Source organism: Seriola dumerili, unplaced genomic scaffold, assembly GCF_002260705.1.
Source record: "Seriola dumerili isolate Sdu_G_001 unplaced genomic scaffold, Sdu_1.0 BDQW01000052.1, whole genome shotgun sequence".
Taxonomy (NCBI): domain Eukaryota; kingdom Metazoa; phylum Chordata; class Actinopteri; order Carangiformes; family Carangidae; genus Seriola; species Seriola dumerili.
In genome coordinates this window covers 15,068,008-15,083,804 of record NW_019174307.1, presented here as the reverse complement: position 1 = coordinate 15,083,804, position 15,797 = coordinate 15,068,008, and the positions used below count along the sequence as shown (strand labels likewise).

Below are 15,797 nucleotides of genomic sequence, written 5' to 3'. Positions count from 1 at the left end.
AAAGTCCATAGTCCTTCTATGCAAAAATAAGCGCAAAAGTTCAGCTGAAGCTAATACAAGGCCTCAGCAGTCAGAGTTAGCCAAATAAAGTGGGCATCTGCCAGGAGTGGACTTAATTATTTGGGGGCCTTTGGAAAACCAGGCACGGGGGCCTCCCTTGTGCCTTGACAACAGGAATATAATCTAAAACAGATGTGGACAGGGAACATGCACGCAGTTGTGATTTCACCAGATTGGATGTCTGTTAACACACATTTGTCGATGCATAGGGTCCACACATATGGATGAATATATTTTGGGCTGTGCACGGAGGGTCCACATGGGCCGTAGCACACATGGGCAAATGACAAAATTCATGTCACATCAACCATCATCAAATTGGGGCTGAATGGCTATGGAAAGCATAATTTGCACTTAATTTTCATCCTTTCCCAAGGATAAGTGAGTGTTTATGTTTGGCGGAAAGTCACAAGTCACATTTATTCAAGTCGTGTATTTAAGTCCAGTTTTGAGGTACTTTACTTGAGTATGTCCATTTTAAGCCACTTCACCCTTCGCTCTACTCCACTACATTTCAGATGCAGATGTTAGACTTTTTAATCCTCCAAATTTATTAAACAGCTATATTTTTTCAAAGATAAATATTTTACATACTAGATCCAGGATTACTTATGTAAATTAAAATGTTTATCTATCTGTTAGTTGCATGTAGGGTCCAGATGCTTGGGTGTAGGTGTCTAATTAAAGGTCCATAAGGTCAGGCCTCAGAGGCCCTGGAACATTTTTCACACCCATGTCAAAAAGAAGTCTCCTCTTTGTGCAACTTAACCCGGCCTCAGTTATCTGCCTGCTAGTTCAATAGTTCCCTCAAGCGTCACAGATCAGTGTGATTGTGCAACTCGAGCCAGACATGACACTTTGGAAAGATGCAGAGGTCTCATGTCTGTAACCCCTTCCTTTACACAGACACACACTAACATTTAAGTGTCATGAGGCTAACCTATCTTTTGACCTTTTGAACAGTTACAGTTACTTAAACAGGCTGTTACTGGCTAAAAATGTCAAATCAATGTTTATGCAGCCTTCTGATGGACTATTCCTATTTCTCTCATCAACTGTTAAGCAACACGCACATTTTGCACCTCCTCACCTGTACTATCAGATTTTTAACCTAACCTGTGGTTTAGCCTGTTTGCCACATTTTTAGATACATGTCACTGATGCAAATGTCTGTATCTGTCAAGATCCAGAGTTAGAGAGGAACAAAATCACCTCAGTTCAGATTACTTTGCAAAAAGATAGTACACCTATCATTTCATATAATCCAGTACTATAAATTTGACACTTAATGCATTTCCAAGCAGTGTATATACATTTTCTATAACATTCTAGTGTAGTTGGAAGCAGATATAAAGACAATGATTTGTGCACAAACATTGATAATACAGTGCACCATGTATAATGAATGACGAGTCACATCAAAGTATGTTATGAAACATTTATCAAAGATTAGTCATTTGTTTTACAATTGCCACAGACACAAAATTATACTCCTAAAGGATAATTAGCATTTAAAACTGGTTATCCCTCAGTAAGACATGAAGCTATTATTACAATGCTCTTATATATATACACCCAGCTACATTATAGTGTGTTTTAATGTGCTATGAGCTATCTGTTGATTGATTATAGACTGAATGCTAAGAGTTCATCCATGATGTTAAAATAAGCCTGTACAGATTTTGTCAGGTTTTCAGGAAACCAGCTGAACACGACAGTCAGTGAGACTTTCTGTGGGTGGTGAAGGCTGCGCAACACTTTGAAGTTCACACAACCAAGTCTTAGTCCACTGACAGGTAGTCAGTTCAGCCACTTCCTCTGATCAGAGTGAGAGGAGATCGAGGCAACTATAAAACAGCCAGGAGAGAAAGATAGAAAGAAAGAAAACCTTGTTTTTACAGATAGAATAAGAGATAGAGACATGGACAAGCTGATGACAGGTGTGATTCTGCTGTTTGTGCTCCCGGTGCCTGTTTCTTGTATTGGTAAGTGAAACAAATCCATATTTTCCAAAATGAAAAATAAGTTGGCCTGACATGCAGGTATACCTGAGGGAAGAAAGCCGTATCACCTGGTTGGTTTTGTAAATGAGTCAGTGTAAAGAGACTGAGTTAATTTGGTGAAACTCCAATGTGTTTTGTATTTACGCCCTGATTCAGAACGCTTTGGTATCTTCCGTAACACAGGCCTTCACTGTTCAAATGTCTGACAGTCCAAACGGTTGCTGCACTTGACCCTTTTAAATGACTTTAAACGACTTGTTCACTCAGGTTTTGGTGAAATAATATCTCTAGGGAGGACAACATCTGTGTTCCCCTCTGATTTCTGTATCGCAAAAGAGCAAGAGAGTCACAAACAAGATTAGAGGCGATTTCCTTCACACAGCGTCATCATACGGAAAGAGTAGAGCTATTTGTGGTTCTTTTCCAAGGTCAGGAAATTATTAAACATTTTCCATTTAGTGATATAAAAATAGTTGTCCATATATGGAACACAGGAAACAAATTGATAGAGACTTATTAGTGAGCTCACTGTTCATTGATGGCACAAAAATTAAATTAAAATATAAACATAATATTAATCACTCTTAAATCTGACATACTGCAGATGCAATTTGGTTATTTTATTCCTCTTATTCTATTTATAAATAAATGTGACTATAATTCAAAGCAGCGTAAACACGCAGTATAAAATTATATATTTCCTTTCTTTTCTTTGGGTTTAACTGGAGAAGTTTTGAGAGAGTTTTGATGAGCATGAAGTTTGTGAGCATTTGATGTTTCCCAGAGTTTCTCTTTTATGTCGTAGCTAGGGAGAGTTTGTGGAGGGAAAAGTATTTTCAAAGTGATGAAAACCACTTTCAGGTCCTGTCATGTATTTCAGTCAGATTCATCGTGATGAAGGGATTACAAGAAAGCATGCATAAATAAATAATCTCCCTCCAGACACTGTACTGCATCTGAAGACACTAAAGGTGAATCTCCACGGTTCATTTTCTGCAGCAAAATGTGATAAAACATCAAAACTGTCACAGCGGGAAAACACACTGTCATGAGTGAAGAACACTTGATGCCACGGACATACTTTATTTATTACTTGGGTGCACATTTGTAACCTTTTGACCACTGATTGAGTCCAGCCATATTGATCACAGTCTATCTTGCTTCATGAAAAGAAATGTCAAAATGAACGTTCATCATGTCCATGATACGGACATAGCAACAATCCTTAACTATTGATTAGGAAACATGTACAATGTGATCTGTAACGCTGAAGAGAGTGTTCACTAATCATCCAAGGCAAACAAGTGAACAATTTAATTTTAGTTATGTGATGCGTAAAATATACAAATAATGGTGCTGGCTGCACCATCTCATCAAATGAAAATATCCTTAGATGTTTTGTGCATCATTTACCCCAAATTCAGACTGATATTTTGGTAACGTTGGAAACTTCAGGATGTGCAGTAGAATTTAAAATCAAATTTTGAGGGCTTGAAAAATGTTTTGATGCATAGCATGTGCATATACTATGTTAAAAGAATAGTTTGAAATTTTGTGAAATTTTCTTCAACAGTGAGTTAAAACTATTCCTTTCACTTCTAAAGACAAGCATTGTTCAAACCTACAAAACTCAGTTAATTACTTACACACAGAAGAAAGAAAAAACAAGATAAAACAAAATGTATAGGTTAGCTCAAGAATTGCCACAGTAACCATTTGACTAGTAAAACAGTTCAGTTTAACCCTATCAGCAACACATACTTTTCTAAATCCATCCATCTAAGAGCATAAGAAATGTTACATCCTGAAGTAAAGATCAAGATTTTATGATCAACGTTTAGCCTCAGCAACCACCGGCTGCATTCTCACAACATGGCCTTTTTTTCCAGCCACACAGTGAGATAAATGAGTCTCACCAAACCTCAAAGCAGGCAATCGCACTGACAGGAAGAAACTTCACATACTGAGATGCAGATATCTTATTTCCTGTTTCAGAGGTTACTCAATTCTCTCATGTGCTTCACTATGTTACTATTTTCCATCCCATGATGCTAAATGAATATCCTGAGTACCATGTGACAGACACACACACACACACACACACACACACACACACACACACACACACACACACACAACTACATTGTAGTGTGCCATGTCCTTTGCAAGACATTACTTTATATTATTATGTTATTTATGTAATGTATTTTATATTATATAATACAGCATATTACACAATTTTTTAATTTTTTCTATGAATATATTTTATACTGAACTACAAACGGAATATATTTTAGATATTGCATAACATTGCTGCATGTATATTCATATATTTTTATGTATATAGTATTTATTATTTATACTTACATACATTTATACCTATATTCATCTTATACATAGTACATCTACTGTAGAGACCTGCTCCTACAGCAGCTGCACTGTTGGACCTTTTACACATATATCTGCACAAATCATTGATATAGTTTAATGCAATATATTCTTTATTGTTTTTTCTTATTTATTTATTTATTTATTTATTTATTTTACTTACTTTATTTGTGTAATTCAACTTGACAGCAAGTCACAGGAAAATGTATGAAAAGTTAAATATTTACTACTGTTGAAAAATAAGGTAGAACATCAATAATGAAAATTCCCAAAACCTTGAGATCAGTGAAGATACAAAATATTTTCCCAACATCATTGATATTTGTCTGATATTAAATATGTTGTATATGTTATTATTATTTATATATATGTTATTAAAATACTTCAGTCCAAGTGGAACTCCAGCATTCAAAAGCTTTCTGGTAAAAGTTTACTGAAAAATGTCTCTTCAAAAAACTTTAATGGGGCTTTATTATTATATATACAGTAGATATTATGTAATTTAATTCTAAAAATACAATTTTTTAAAAACATTTTTAAACCAATTATTTCAGCAAGGACATGATTGTTTTTGGTTTAAATTTTAAATCAGCTTGTTTAAAAATGTCATAAAATTCAGTGTCTGTAGAAACAATAAAGCTGGTCACTCCACAAAAATCAAATGTTGGAAGAAACTTGAAACAATTTCATTTGCATTGGAAATAGTCTCCCAAACACTCACTTTTGAAAGAAAATTAGCCGTAAATTTAATTATGGAATAATACTCAATTAGCAGATTTTATGCATTTTATGCATTATATTAAATAATAAAAATGAATGATAGTTGAACAGTGTAGTCAAATGTATTGTATTGCATAATGTTTATAGCTTTTGTTAACAATCCCATTTATTTTATTTTTTATTTATGTTTTTCATTTAGAAATAAAACTTGTATTGAGAAGTTAAGTTCATTTTCCGTTTACCACTCAGGCTTCTTGTGCTGTGGTAACATGAATTTCCCTTTTAGGAATGAAGAAAGTCTTATATTATTTTTTTAATCTGAATCTGCAAGCTAAAGCAACTGCTACATACATCCGTCAGATAAAAGTGGTGGACCAAAAACAACATGTCCCTCTGAAATGTACGTAGTTGAGGAATATTTTCACAAAAGAGAAACACTTACGTACCTTAAAGAATGCACTGCAGTATAATAATATAATAACTTTAATACATGCATGCAGCTACCTCTGAGTATTTCTCTCTTTTGTTTGTTCTCTAGAGGGTTTTTTCGCTGAACCGGTCATGTGCTATTTCCTGGATGGGATCCTGATGATTTACTGCATTGTCGCCACTGTGTTCTTCTTCAGAGAAAAGGTGAGTTATTGCACAGGTAGGAAAGTCTTCAGGGTTATCAGAACCCAGATAAAGATAATGAATCAACTGATTGTTTAGTTCACTGACAGATACTTTTTTATTAACAGTTTTAATAACTCAGTTTATGGCTGGCACTAACTAATGATTTTCATGATCAAGTTAAAGTTATTTTCTTGATTAATTAATAAATGGTTGAAAATGTTCTCTATAATTTCCTACAGACCATGAAGTGGACATCTTGAAATTTCATGTATTATGTGACCAACACTCCCAATATATATATATTGATATATATATACATAAAATAATTGCCTGTTAATTGCTCTTCTAGGCACTGCAGCTCTACATTTTAAGTTATTCAACAGGTGAAAATAATATTTGTGTTACAGCTTCTAAGATGTGAATATGAGCTTGAGCTTTCTTTTTACATTATTAAAAATCTATTACCTTTGAGTCTTTTCACTGTTGAGCAGGTAAAGAATGAAATTTGAATCTAATAATCAGAGAGCCCAAGGTGATTGTTTTGTAACTTTCTGTCATTGTTTCAGCTGTTTTAGATTTTATGAGTCTTGTAACCTGCGATGCCAATTTGTCAACACACTTTTTTATCTTATTTCATTTTATCTTATCTTTATATGATCAGACGGTCTCACTGAGATGTCTTTTTCAAGAAAAGAATCATGAAAATATGAAAATAATTAGTTGCAGACTTGTTATTCAATGTATTAATTTAAAAAGCTTGTGAGATTTTTTTTTCTTTGTTTCTGTGTAGTTTTCCTACAAACCATCTGTGGCTGTTGTAGTGTCCGTAAGTCTCCCTTCCCTCAGTATCTTTATTTTTGACAGTAGCTGCTCATGACCACTGTTTCTTGGCTGGTTATTAACTGATATTAAATACGTGTGTGTGAGGACAATTCAGTTCAGTTCATTTTTGTGTATTTCTCCTTAATAAATAGGAAGAAAATGGTGGCATTTACCAGGTGAGGAAGACTGACACCCTCCACCACACACACCAGATAATGTTTAACTCTGCTGCTCAACTGTGTGGTTCTGTATTTATTTATTATTTCATATTTTCCTCTATAGGAGCTTGAGAGACCAAAAGACGCTGATCCTTATGAGGTGCTTGAACCATCAAAAAGAAAGGTAAGTCACTTCTTTTAAAGGTCATTTTCTCACCTCTTCAGGCAAAACTGTCAATCACCATGTCGTCATTTTACTTCTAGAAAAAGGCTGCCAAGAAAAAGAAATCTGAGGTAAGGCGGAATTACATTCCTTTACAATAGCTGTCAAATAAAATGTACTTTTCAAAGCTGTGGGATATGGTCAAAATAAAAGGAAACGAAGAAGTATCACAGCTTTTGGTTATAACGGTGAGAGTTTTATTAGTATTTTCTGAAAATGTGGATGTAGCTCTGATTGTGGTGTCAAAACACATTTATTTTAAAGCAATTCATTCATTCATTTTGTAAAAATTAAGAAATTATGCTAAAATTCTAATAATTTGAATTTGATCTCATTTCCCCATTGACCTTTTTCACAGTACACATTGCGACTTGAGAAAGGCAAGTCGGGGACAGACAGGTTTGACAATGAAGAATCAGTCCAAGGAATGCTGAAGAGTCTTGCATGGGGGGGGGGCGCACACACACACACACACACACATACACACACACACACACACACACACACAATCTGGCAAAGAGTGACTGGAAAGCGGGGGTTTGTGTACTGGGTGGGTGTAATCAGGAGCACCTGTGTGACCAGGTGACTGGAGTTAGCTTGATGAGGTGACAGTGGCTAATGCAGGGAGGTGCAGGAGAACAGGATGAAAGAAAAATGACTGACTGGGAGCAATGACAGGGAGTGCTGAAGTGAAGCAGGTGACCTGAGACGCAGAACTGTGACAGCATGTGTTTCTAATAACATTACTGAAGGCATTGTTTTTATTCAGGTGTCCTGGTAAGTGAAGGTAGTGTGATGTTGAGCCAGCATGAACAATACCAGGACAGTGAAACTGAAGCAGCTGAACACTGACATGTCACAATGTCTGCTGTGAGAAAGGGTCTCTTAAAGGGAAATTTGTACACTAATCCATCACACCCATCTCTAATTAAATGTGTGGTCCAACTCCAAAACGTGTCACTTGATGGCACGAAATTTAAGTTGCCATGCTCTTATTTCGAGTGGAATAGCACAATGTGTTAACCTTTACAAAACCCTGTATAAACATGAGCATCATTGTGCTGTTTTAATTTTTAATGGTTCATTTAGAATTCAAAGTGTGTGTGTATATATATATATATATATATATATATAAATATATTCAAATATATTATTGATTGGGAACATCCTGAGGGATGATAAAATTTTCCCACTGTGTGATCCAGAATGGTTTAATATTGCAGGACGTGTAGACATGTTTCTTTTTATATTGACCATATTGAACACATGATGTTAAGGGACAAATTTCTGCAGGTTTTCATCACTAACAAATAAACGGCTAATACTGCTGGTCATACTTTAACCAATGAGCAGAAACAAACAAAGTCATCTACAGTATTTTACATTGAAGGTGGGACGTCTCCATTATTATCATAAAAAAAATTCAATGAATTTTAAAGAAAGAAAACAATTACTTTTGGTTGGAATAATACGAGGTGCCATATATATTTAATGAGTGAGGCCATCATCTGATAATTGAACTAATACCAAGACAAGATGCATCAGGATCTGGTTGTCTTTCCTCTTCTGCTTATGTGGATGAGATAAGATTACCTTTGGTCAATGTGGATGAAAACGTGCCGAGAAATGCTGGTCTAATCTTTATCTCCCCTACAGTCGACCCGACCTGAGGAGAAGGATAAAGATCCCTACGAATCGTTGATCATCCCTGCCCCACTTCCACCTAAGTCTCCCCAGTGAGGCCGTGCATGGCAACTCCTGAGTCAGCAGCATTGTTCATTGCAGCATCTATTATGATAATAATAATAATAATAATAATAATAATAATAATAATAATAATAATAATCAAATGTTTAAATTGTAAATGAAGCAAAAATGCCAGATATTCTGTGGATCCAGATGTGTTGCTTTCCTCTGTTATAAGTGATAGTCCCTTAAGTATCTTTGGGTTTTAAACTGCTGATTAGACAAAACAGGTCATTTGAAGACATCACTTTGATTTCCACATTTCCACATTTTGTGTAAAAACAAAGTCTCCAGCCATGCTAATATATACACAGCCATATAATGTTTGCTGTGCGTTAGTAAGCTAACATTTGCTTATTAGGTAACATTTTATCAGCATGCACAACATCTAATAAATGTTTCTAACATTATACCGTTGTAAGCACATATGAGGACGTGTTCATTAACTGTGCTATTTTTCAATTAAGACACATTGTATAAATGCATTAATAAACTCCAATATCTCCTTACAACTACATTATAGTGTGTTTTAAACAATTCAATAAGTGTTTATGTTGTGCTAAATAGGGGTGCTTAGTGTTACCGCTAATTAGCACTCAACCCAACAGGCTTATTGGAAGGTCAGTTTCTAAGTGTTGAAGAAGTTTATATTTTGCCTGATTATTACAATTAATCCTGTTGCGGGACCTGAGTGTGTGTGCCAAATTTGCAAGCAATAGATCTAATACTTGCTGAGATATTTTAGTCTGGGCCAAAGTGATGAACGAAGCGACCTACACTGCCATCCATAAAGTCCCCTGCACCTGCTATAAATCATCACACCAGTTAGCTTTATCCTGTAACTGAATGTCCAATTAAAGACAAAGCACATGTCAAAACACTTGGAAAATGGTTTAATGATGTTTACAACAAAAGAGAACTGTACAGTTACAGTAAAAGATTATCTTTATATGTGTATAAAAACAAAACAAACAAAAATACAGCAGACAAATGCATCAAAATCTACTATGTATCCTGATTCACATACTTAAAACTCCTACACAATCTTTCAGTTCTATGCCGCCACAAGTGGAGGCTTTTTTTTTTTGTTTTTTTTTGTTTTTTTTGTCTTGTAGTCAGATCGGAGCAGTGTCCCTCAGTGTTGTAGTCCATAATGGAAACCAAAACTCCTTACATTAGAGTCCTGGAAAGTCAACTCTTGTCAGACTGCAGAATAAGAAAAAAGGGAAATAAAACCAGGACACATTCCTTTAGATGAGCCCAAGCTTCCAAGGTGAGTAGTAAATGTTTTACAGAATGCATTTCTTGAGATACACAGACTTAATATGTACATGGTTGGCGTTTTTTTTTCTTTTTCTTATTTTTCTCTCTTGTTGAAGCCATGGTCACTTGGGCTGTGAACTGATAAATCACACACGACACACCCAAAAACATACAAAAATACTATATCTTTAACCTACCAAGAGTAAGACAGTTTTGCAATTAGTTCCATGCTGTGACAGAAAAAGGAGATTACAACAAACAAATGAGAAACAGACGCTTTTCACGCAAGTTTATCTCAGAAATATACCAAAATATACATCTAAGCTTTGGAATTACTGAGGCTAGGACTAAAGCCAGTGCTGGGTTTGTCTCTTAATACACATGCTGCAGGGTGGAAGGGAGAGAAAACAGAGAGAGAGACAGGACAGAGAGATATCTTTGGTATCTGCATTTGTCAAAAGTTAAATATTTGGATTTTTTGCTTTGGGATAGCGCTTGTGAGGTCCTACAACCTCACCTAGAGTAAAGCATTAAACAAAGTGTCACTGAAGCCCGTCGGCCAGAGGTCTGAGCCGGAGGGACACAGTCCATGCAGAGTGAAGGACCATGATGCATAGTGTCACAGCTGATCAGAGTCTGTAGTGAAGAGACAATGTCAAAGGAGAGAGCGGAAGAGGGGAAGGTGGGAGGGAGGAAGAGGAGGGGGGGGGGGCACAGCAGTGAGTTTTAGGGACCGCAGGATGTATATTCCTGGAGACAACAGGGTAATGTCCTGGGACTACAGTGTACAGGTGATGAGGAAGAGACACACGCACTGTGAGAGGCAGGAACAGCATTTTTCACCACAGTCCTTGAGAGAGAGAGAGAGAGAGAGAGAGAGAGAGAGAGAGAGAGAGAGAGAGAAAGAGTGGAGGGGGAACATCCTAGCAACAGCGCTCAAGACAAACAAACATACAGAGTCCTGAGCATGTACAGTGTGCACAGGAGTAACCCTCAGCGTGTATTAACAAACATCACCCAGCTACCACCGGATTGGTTCGTGTCTGTCGGAGAGAAGCCCGCTCACCTCCCGCTCAGCCCCCTCCGATCCCCGCCCACAGGCACTGAAACCGCTGCACCGGCGGGATGCCGGAGTGTTTTGTTTTTCCGGGCGGATACACATTCGCATGCAATAAAAAGCAAACTTTTTTTTTTTTTTTTTTTTTTTTTTTTTTTTACAGATGAACCGAGGACTCGGGTGAGAGCGTGCAGCCGGGATTTGATGCTGAGCAGTGAGACGGGGATGGGCGGGAGATGGTGTCGTTCGTTTACAATCAAGTTAGAAGTCTTTGGTTAATGTTGGTATCACAGGGGAAGCGAGAGCGGGCTGCGACAGCGCACCGTCATGTGGGAAGACTTGTTCATACCTGTACCTGATCGGAGTGAAAATAAAATTAAAAATTAAAAAGAAGAAGAAAAAAAAAAAAGGATTGTCAAACTTAAAAAAATGTTTAAACATGGAGGGGGTGTTAAAATGCACGTCTACCTAGACCACATTAATCAAATGACCCATTTATATCATAGAGAGTAACTCTGAACTGACGACTAAGGACAAAAGAAACATTTATCTGAAGTTACAACAAATAATTTCCACCAAATGCTGAAATATATCAGTGTGCAGCATAAGAACACCAAACAGTGAAAGAAAAACAGCAGACATTCATGGGTACTGGTGTGAATTCTGTCTCCCCCTTGTGGCGACATTTTTCCGACACCCTTCACTAAGTACAGGTATGACCAGGCTTCTCCACGGACACAAGTTTGAGTATTTTCATCTTTTTTTTTTTGTGAGATTTTATAAAATATTTTTCTTATTTCTTAAGTAGATTAAAGCAGGTTTCACTCAGTCTTGAGTTAGAAATGAGGTATACAACAGCTCCTTTGCCTTACTGGTGCTCCACACTTCCTTTGTCAACGTTAAATACCAGCAAACCAGTGTGGTGGATCAACATACAACAACTTGACGAGTGGCTGATCCACGAGCGCATGTCAAAATCTCTGAATCACCCACTGAAACTGAAGCATTAAAGCCAAGTCAGTGGCAATAAGTTCATCAGTTGTCAGCTAATAAGATCATAAGTAGAACACAAACTGTAGTTTTACCATAATAAATCAAAAACTGGCTTGCTTAAAGGCTCTAGTTAATCAGTAGAGAACCCCCCTCTGGACAAACAACAAAAATAAGTACTCTCATGTCTCACCCTTTTAAAAATCACTCTCAAACACCCGCTGGAAGATGGGAAAAATGCACTATAATGGTTTGCAGACTGCCCTCACTATTCTCTCTTTGTAAGACACACTCACACACACACACACACACCCACCTGCTGGAATTATTAGTAAAGCTTTTCTAACAGGTATTCAACCTGTCTGAGTCACACCTAAAAACATAGGTAGCAACGTAATCATCGCACGCACCAAAATGCCCAAAGTACACTGTATTGTTTCGCTGAAAACAATGCACCAGGTGAGCTCAACGCTCAAGCTCGCACTCACACTCACACACAACAACAATGCTACAATGCTCATGTCTTCTACGTAACAATAAGGCATAAATGATAATGTTAATCTTCTTTGTCAAACTAAGAAAGCCAGTGATCTTGCCCTCTCACACTATACAAAACAATTAAAGGCATAAAGTAATATTAAAAAACAAAAAAAAAAGTCAAATGATTGTTAAAGACAGCACAGCAAATCAAGTCCACAAACGACTCAACAAAAAAGAAAAAAAATCAAAAACAAAAATCTATTAAAAGATTAAGATCAGATGCTTCAGTCTCCTACCAAACCACAGGATGTGTCTGTCAGGAGCGCCTGAACGAGACCCTCCTGTAGAAAAGTCCTCGCAGATACACGACAGACACAGGTGTCAGCGACTCACGCTCCACCGAGGCGTGGCCTCAGATTTCTTCTCGTTTTTTTGGTCTTGACAGTTTTCAAAAAAAAAAAAAAAAAATTGCTCTTTCGTAATAATAAAAGGAAGATTTAGGGGAGATTTTTTGAGTAAGCATGATAAACACTACATTCAGTCTTGATAACATACTGGTTCAAATATAAAATATGAATATCTTACAAGTGTTTATATATATATATTTATATGTATAGAATTAAGAAAAGATCGTTTCTCTAATTCTTCAGTCTTTCCTCAGATAAATATTTCAGTAACATCCTATGGTGCCGATGGCAACTGGTTCAGCTAGCACACGTTCGACTCATTAGTAACTACAAACAGCACTGGAACAGGACTGAGTCCTTTAGGCCCATCGTGGCCTCAGAGACAGGGAAACCAGCAACGTGAGCAGCCAGACACCTGCCGAGCTGCAAAGAGAAAGGCTTTTACTTTGGCAAGAAAGATCTCAAAATAATATTTAAACCTGGAAATACCCCATAAATAGTAGTACTAGAAAATAGCAGTAGTAGGTTGTCTTTTTAATGTATGGTTCCTATGTGTGGTTCATCAGTATAAACTCTGAATGGTAAGCCAGACAGTACTTATACATTCTACACTGTTCTATACACAGAAATGTCTAAAAGGTGAACCTTATGTTTAAGTGCTGCTGAGGTATATTCAGTCAAAATAAATCAATAACAGAAAAGAAGTACACAAGAGGATAACATGGACAAATTTTGCTGCTTACAGTCTCAGTGATTTAATAATCACTCTGGTAATTCGTTTTGTTATTTGGAAGCAGCAGAACAATGCTACTTTTGTACGGGGTTTAGTTGAATGTGTAGCACATAAGAGTACTTAGCCCGACACTGTGTTGGGTAAGATAATTTGGCGGGTTTTAAACTAGTCCGCAGACAGATTTGGGGAGCAGCATATTGTTTCCTAACATGCTGGTTCACAATGTTGGTGCTGAGAGGAGGTGTAGTATGTCATCCGATGCAGTTACATAGGTGAGCCCTCCAGATGAGAGGGTCCAAACCACAAAACCTGATTTTCACAGGGTGCAGTCATAAAGCTATAGGAAAGCATGCAGGCCTCTCAACAGCGCAACTCCACCCGGAGCTTCAGCAGCAAGTTGTTAAAGCTAAGTTTCTGTGATCCTTATCCAGCAGCACCAAATCAGGAATTATCAGGTACTGACCAAGGTGAGAGAAGAATAAAATATTTTACTATAGCAGTGGTCAGAGTAGAGATCATGAACGGCAACTTGTGTGCTCGGACAGGCACAGCAACTACTGAGGAAAACCACTTTGGTTCAAGCTGTTGTTTTATGGCTGAATATTAGTACAAAACCAAACAACAGAACCTTTCTATTATGCTTCAGAAAAGTCCAGAACTGCTACCAAAATGGCCAAAACTGATTAAAAAAGGAAAACAAGCCATCAAATGGCTCAAAGAAATCCAGAATCAGGCATTCGGGGTGAGGCCCCGGTGATACAAATCAATTCAAAAAGAGTAAAAGGAAACTACTTTCTCATGCCACAACTCGCCTGTCCCTCTCTTTTTGGTCAGTTTTGCTGCCAATTCAAAGTTGAGCTATGAGACACTTGGTCAAATTAAAAAAAAAAAAAAAAAAAAAAAAAAAAAAAAAAAAAAAGGTCATCTTTGGAAAATGATCATCAAAATATTGCATTTCTAAAATCTGTTGACAATGAAGAGAGATTCTGTACTCATAAATATATTGACTAGACTAAGCTACACCGACTACACACAGCAATTATTTTAACAAATATTTTTGGTATATCTTAAAGTACGTAAGCCAGTCAAGTGACTGCAGACAAATAAAAGACAGAATTTCATTCCTCCCAAAAAAGGCAGACTGCAGCTCATCAATCCAGTTTTTTGGTACAGATACTGTGCACAAGTAGATACAACGGTACTACTGTTAAAAAAGAAAAAGAAAACAAAAAACACAATACAATAACCTCATCTAGCCAATGCCACCATACGTTTGGTATGATGACCATGCCCCCTGACTAGTCCTCCTCGACACAGACCAGTCGGCCGCACAGCCTTATGCAGTCACTGAACTCTCAGCACCTGCCTGAGCTGTAGACAACACATGCAGACTTCTACTTTCTACCTCTGAATCCAAACATAATGTACATTTTTCCAATGGATCACCATCCAAAAACAAATCACCCTTAATCGGACACGGCACTGCATGTGTGCAGCTCTTTTTAAAGCTCTCAACATATTGTTTTTAGTCATTTTCTATCAGTGTCTATGATCCACACCTAGACCGCCGTTTTACAAAAGCTCAGCAGCTACTTTGCCACCGCAGCGCGATGTAAAACTCAGTGTTTCCAGAAAGAGAGACTCAGAGAGACATATCTGGTCCCTCCGACCCTTAAAGCAATGATAACCTTTATATCGGCCACTTATTACTTGTTTTTAAAGCCTTATAACCACGATTAGAAAGTGATAGTTAAATCTTAACTTAATATTAGACTTACAAAGTTCTGAAAATGTCAAAAAATACAGACAGTAAAGATAAAGGAAAAAAGTCTCTAAAATATAACTTTGATATGATTTACGTCAAAGCCTGTCCAAAAACCCAAAAGAGATAATCAACGATGGGGCAACACACAGATCCCCATTAGTGATGATGAATATTGTGAAATTAGTAGTAAATCAGTTTAGTTTGAATGTTAAAAGAGCAAAATCCTAAAGTTTTTGGTTAGAAGTATTTCAGAGAAAATTCTGACCTGGAAATAGGAGGATATATATATATATACAAAATGTGAACAGCTTGATGGTGCCGAGGATATTTTCTTCCTGGACACATGTCAAGGTTCATGAGGAGCGGC

The 15,797-nt window shown here is 36.9% G+C and overlaps 1 protein-coding gene across 1 annotated transcript; it reads left to right on the top strand.

Annotated features, from left to right (window-relative positions):
* The first annotated feature begins 1,845 nt into the window (after nt 1-1,845).
* Nucleotides 1,846-12,702, top strand: LOC111218485 (T-cell surface glycoprotein CD3 zeta chain-like). Its single transcript, XM_022740816.1, has 7 exons — nt 1,846-2,045; nt 5,710-5,804; nt 6,577-6,612; nt 6,761-6,784; nt 6,891-6,950; nt 7,031-7,060; nt 8,646-12,702. The coding sequence occupies exons 1-7, from the start codon at nt 1,982-1,984 to the stop codon at nt 8,727-8,729; spliced, it is 393 nt and encodes a 130-aa protein (XP_022596537.1). The 5' UTR covers nt 1,846-1,981; the 3' UTR covers nt 8,730-12,702.
* The last annotated feature ends 3,095 nt before the right edge of the window (nt 12,703-15,797 follow it).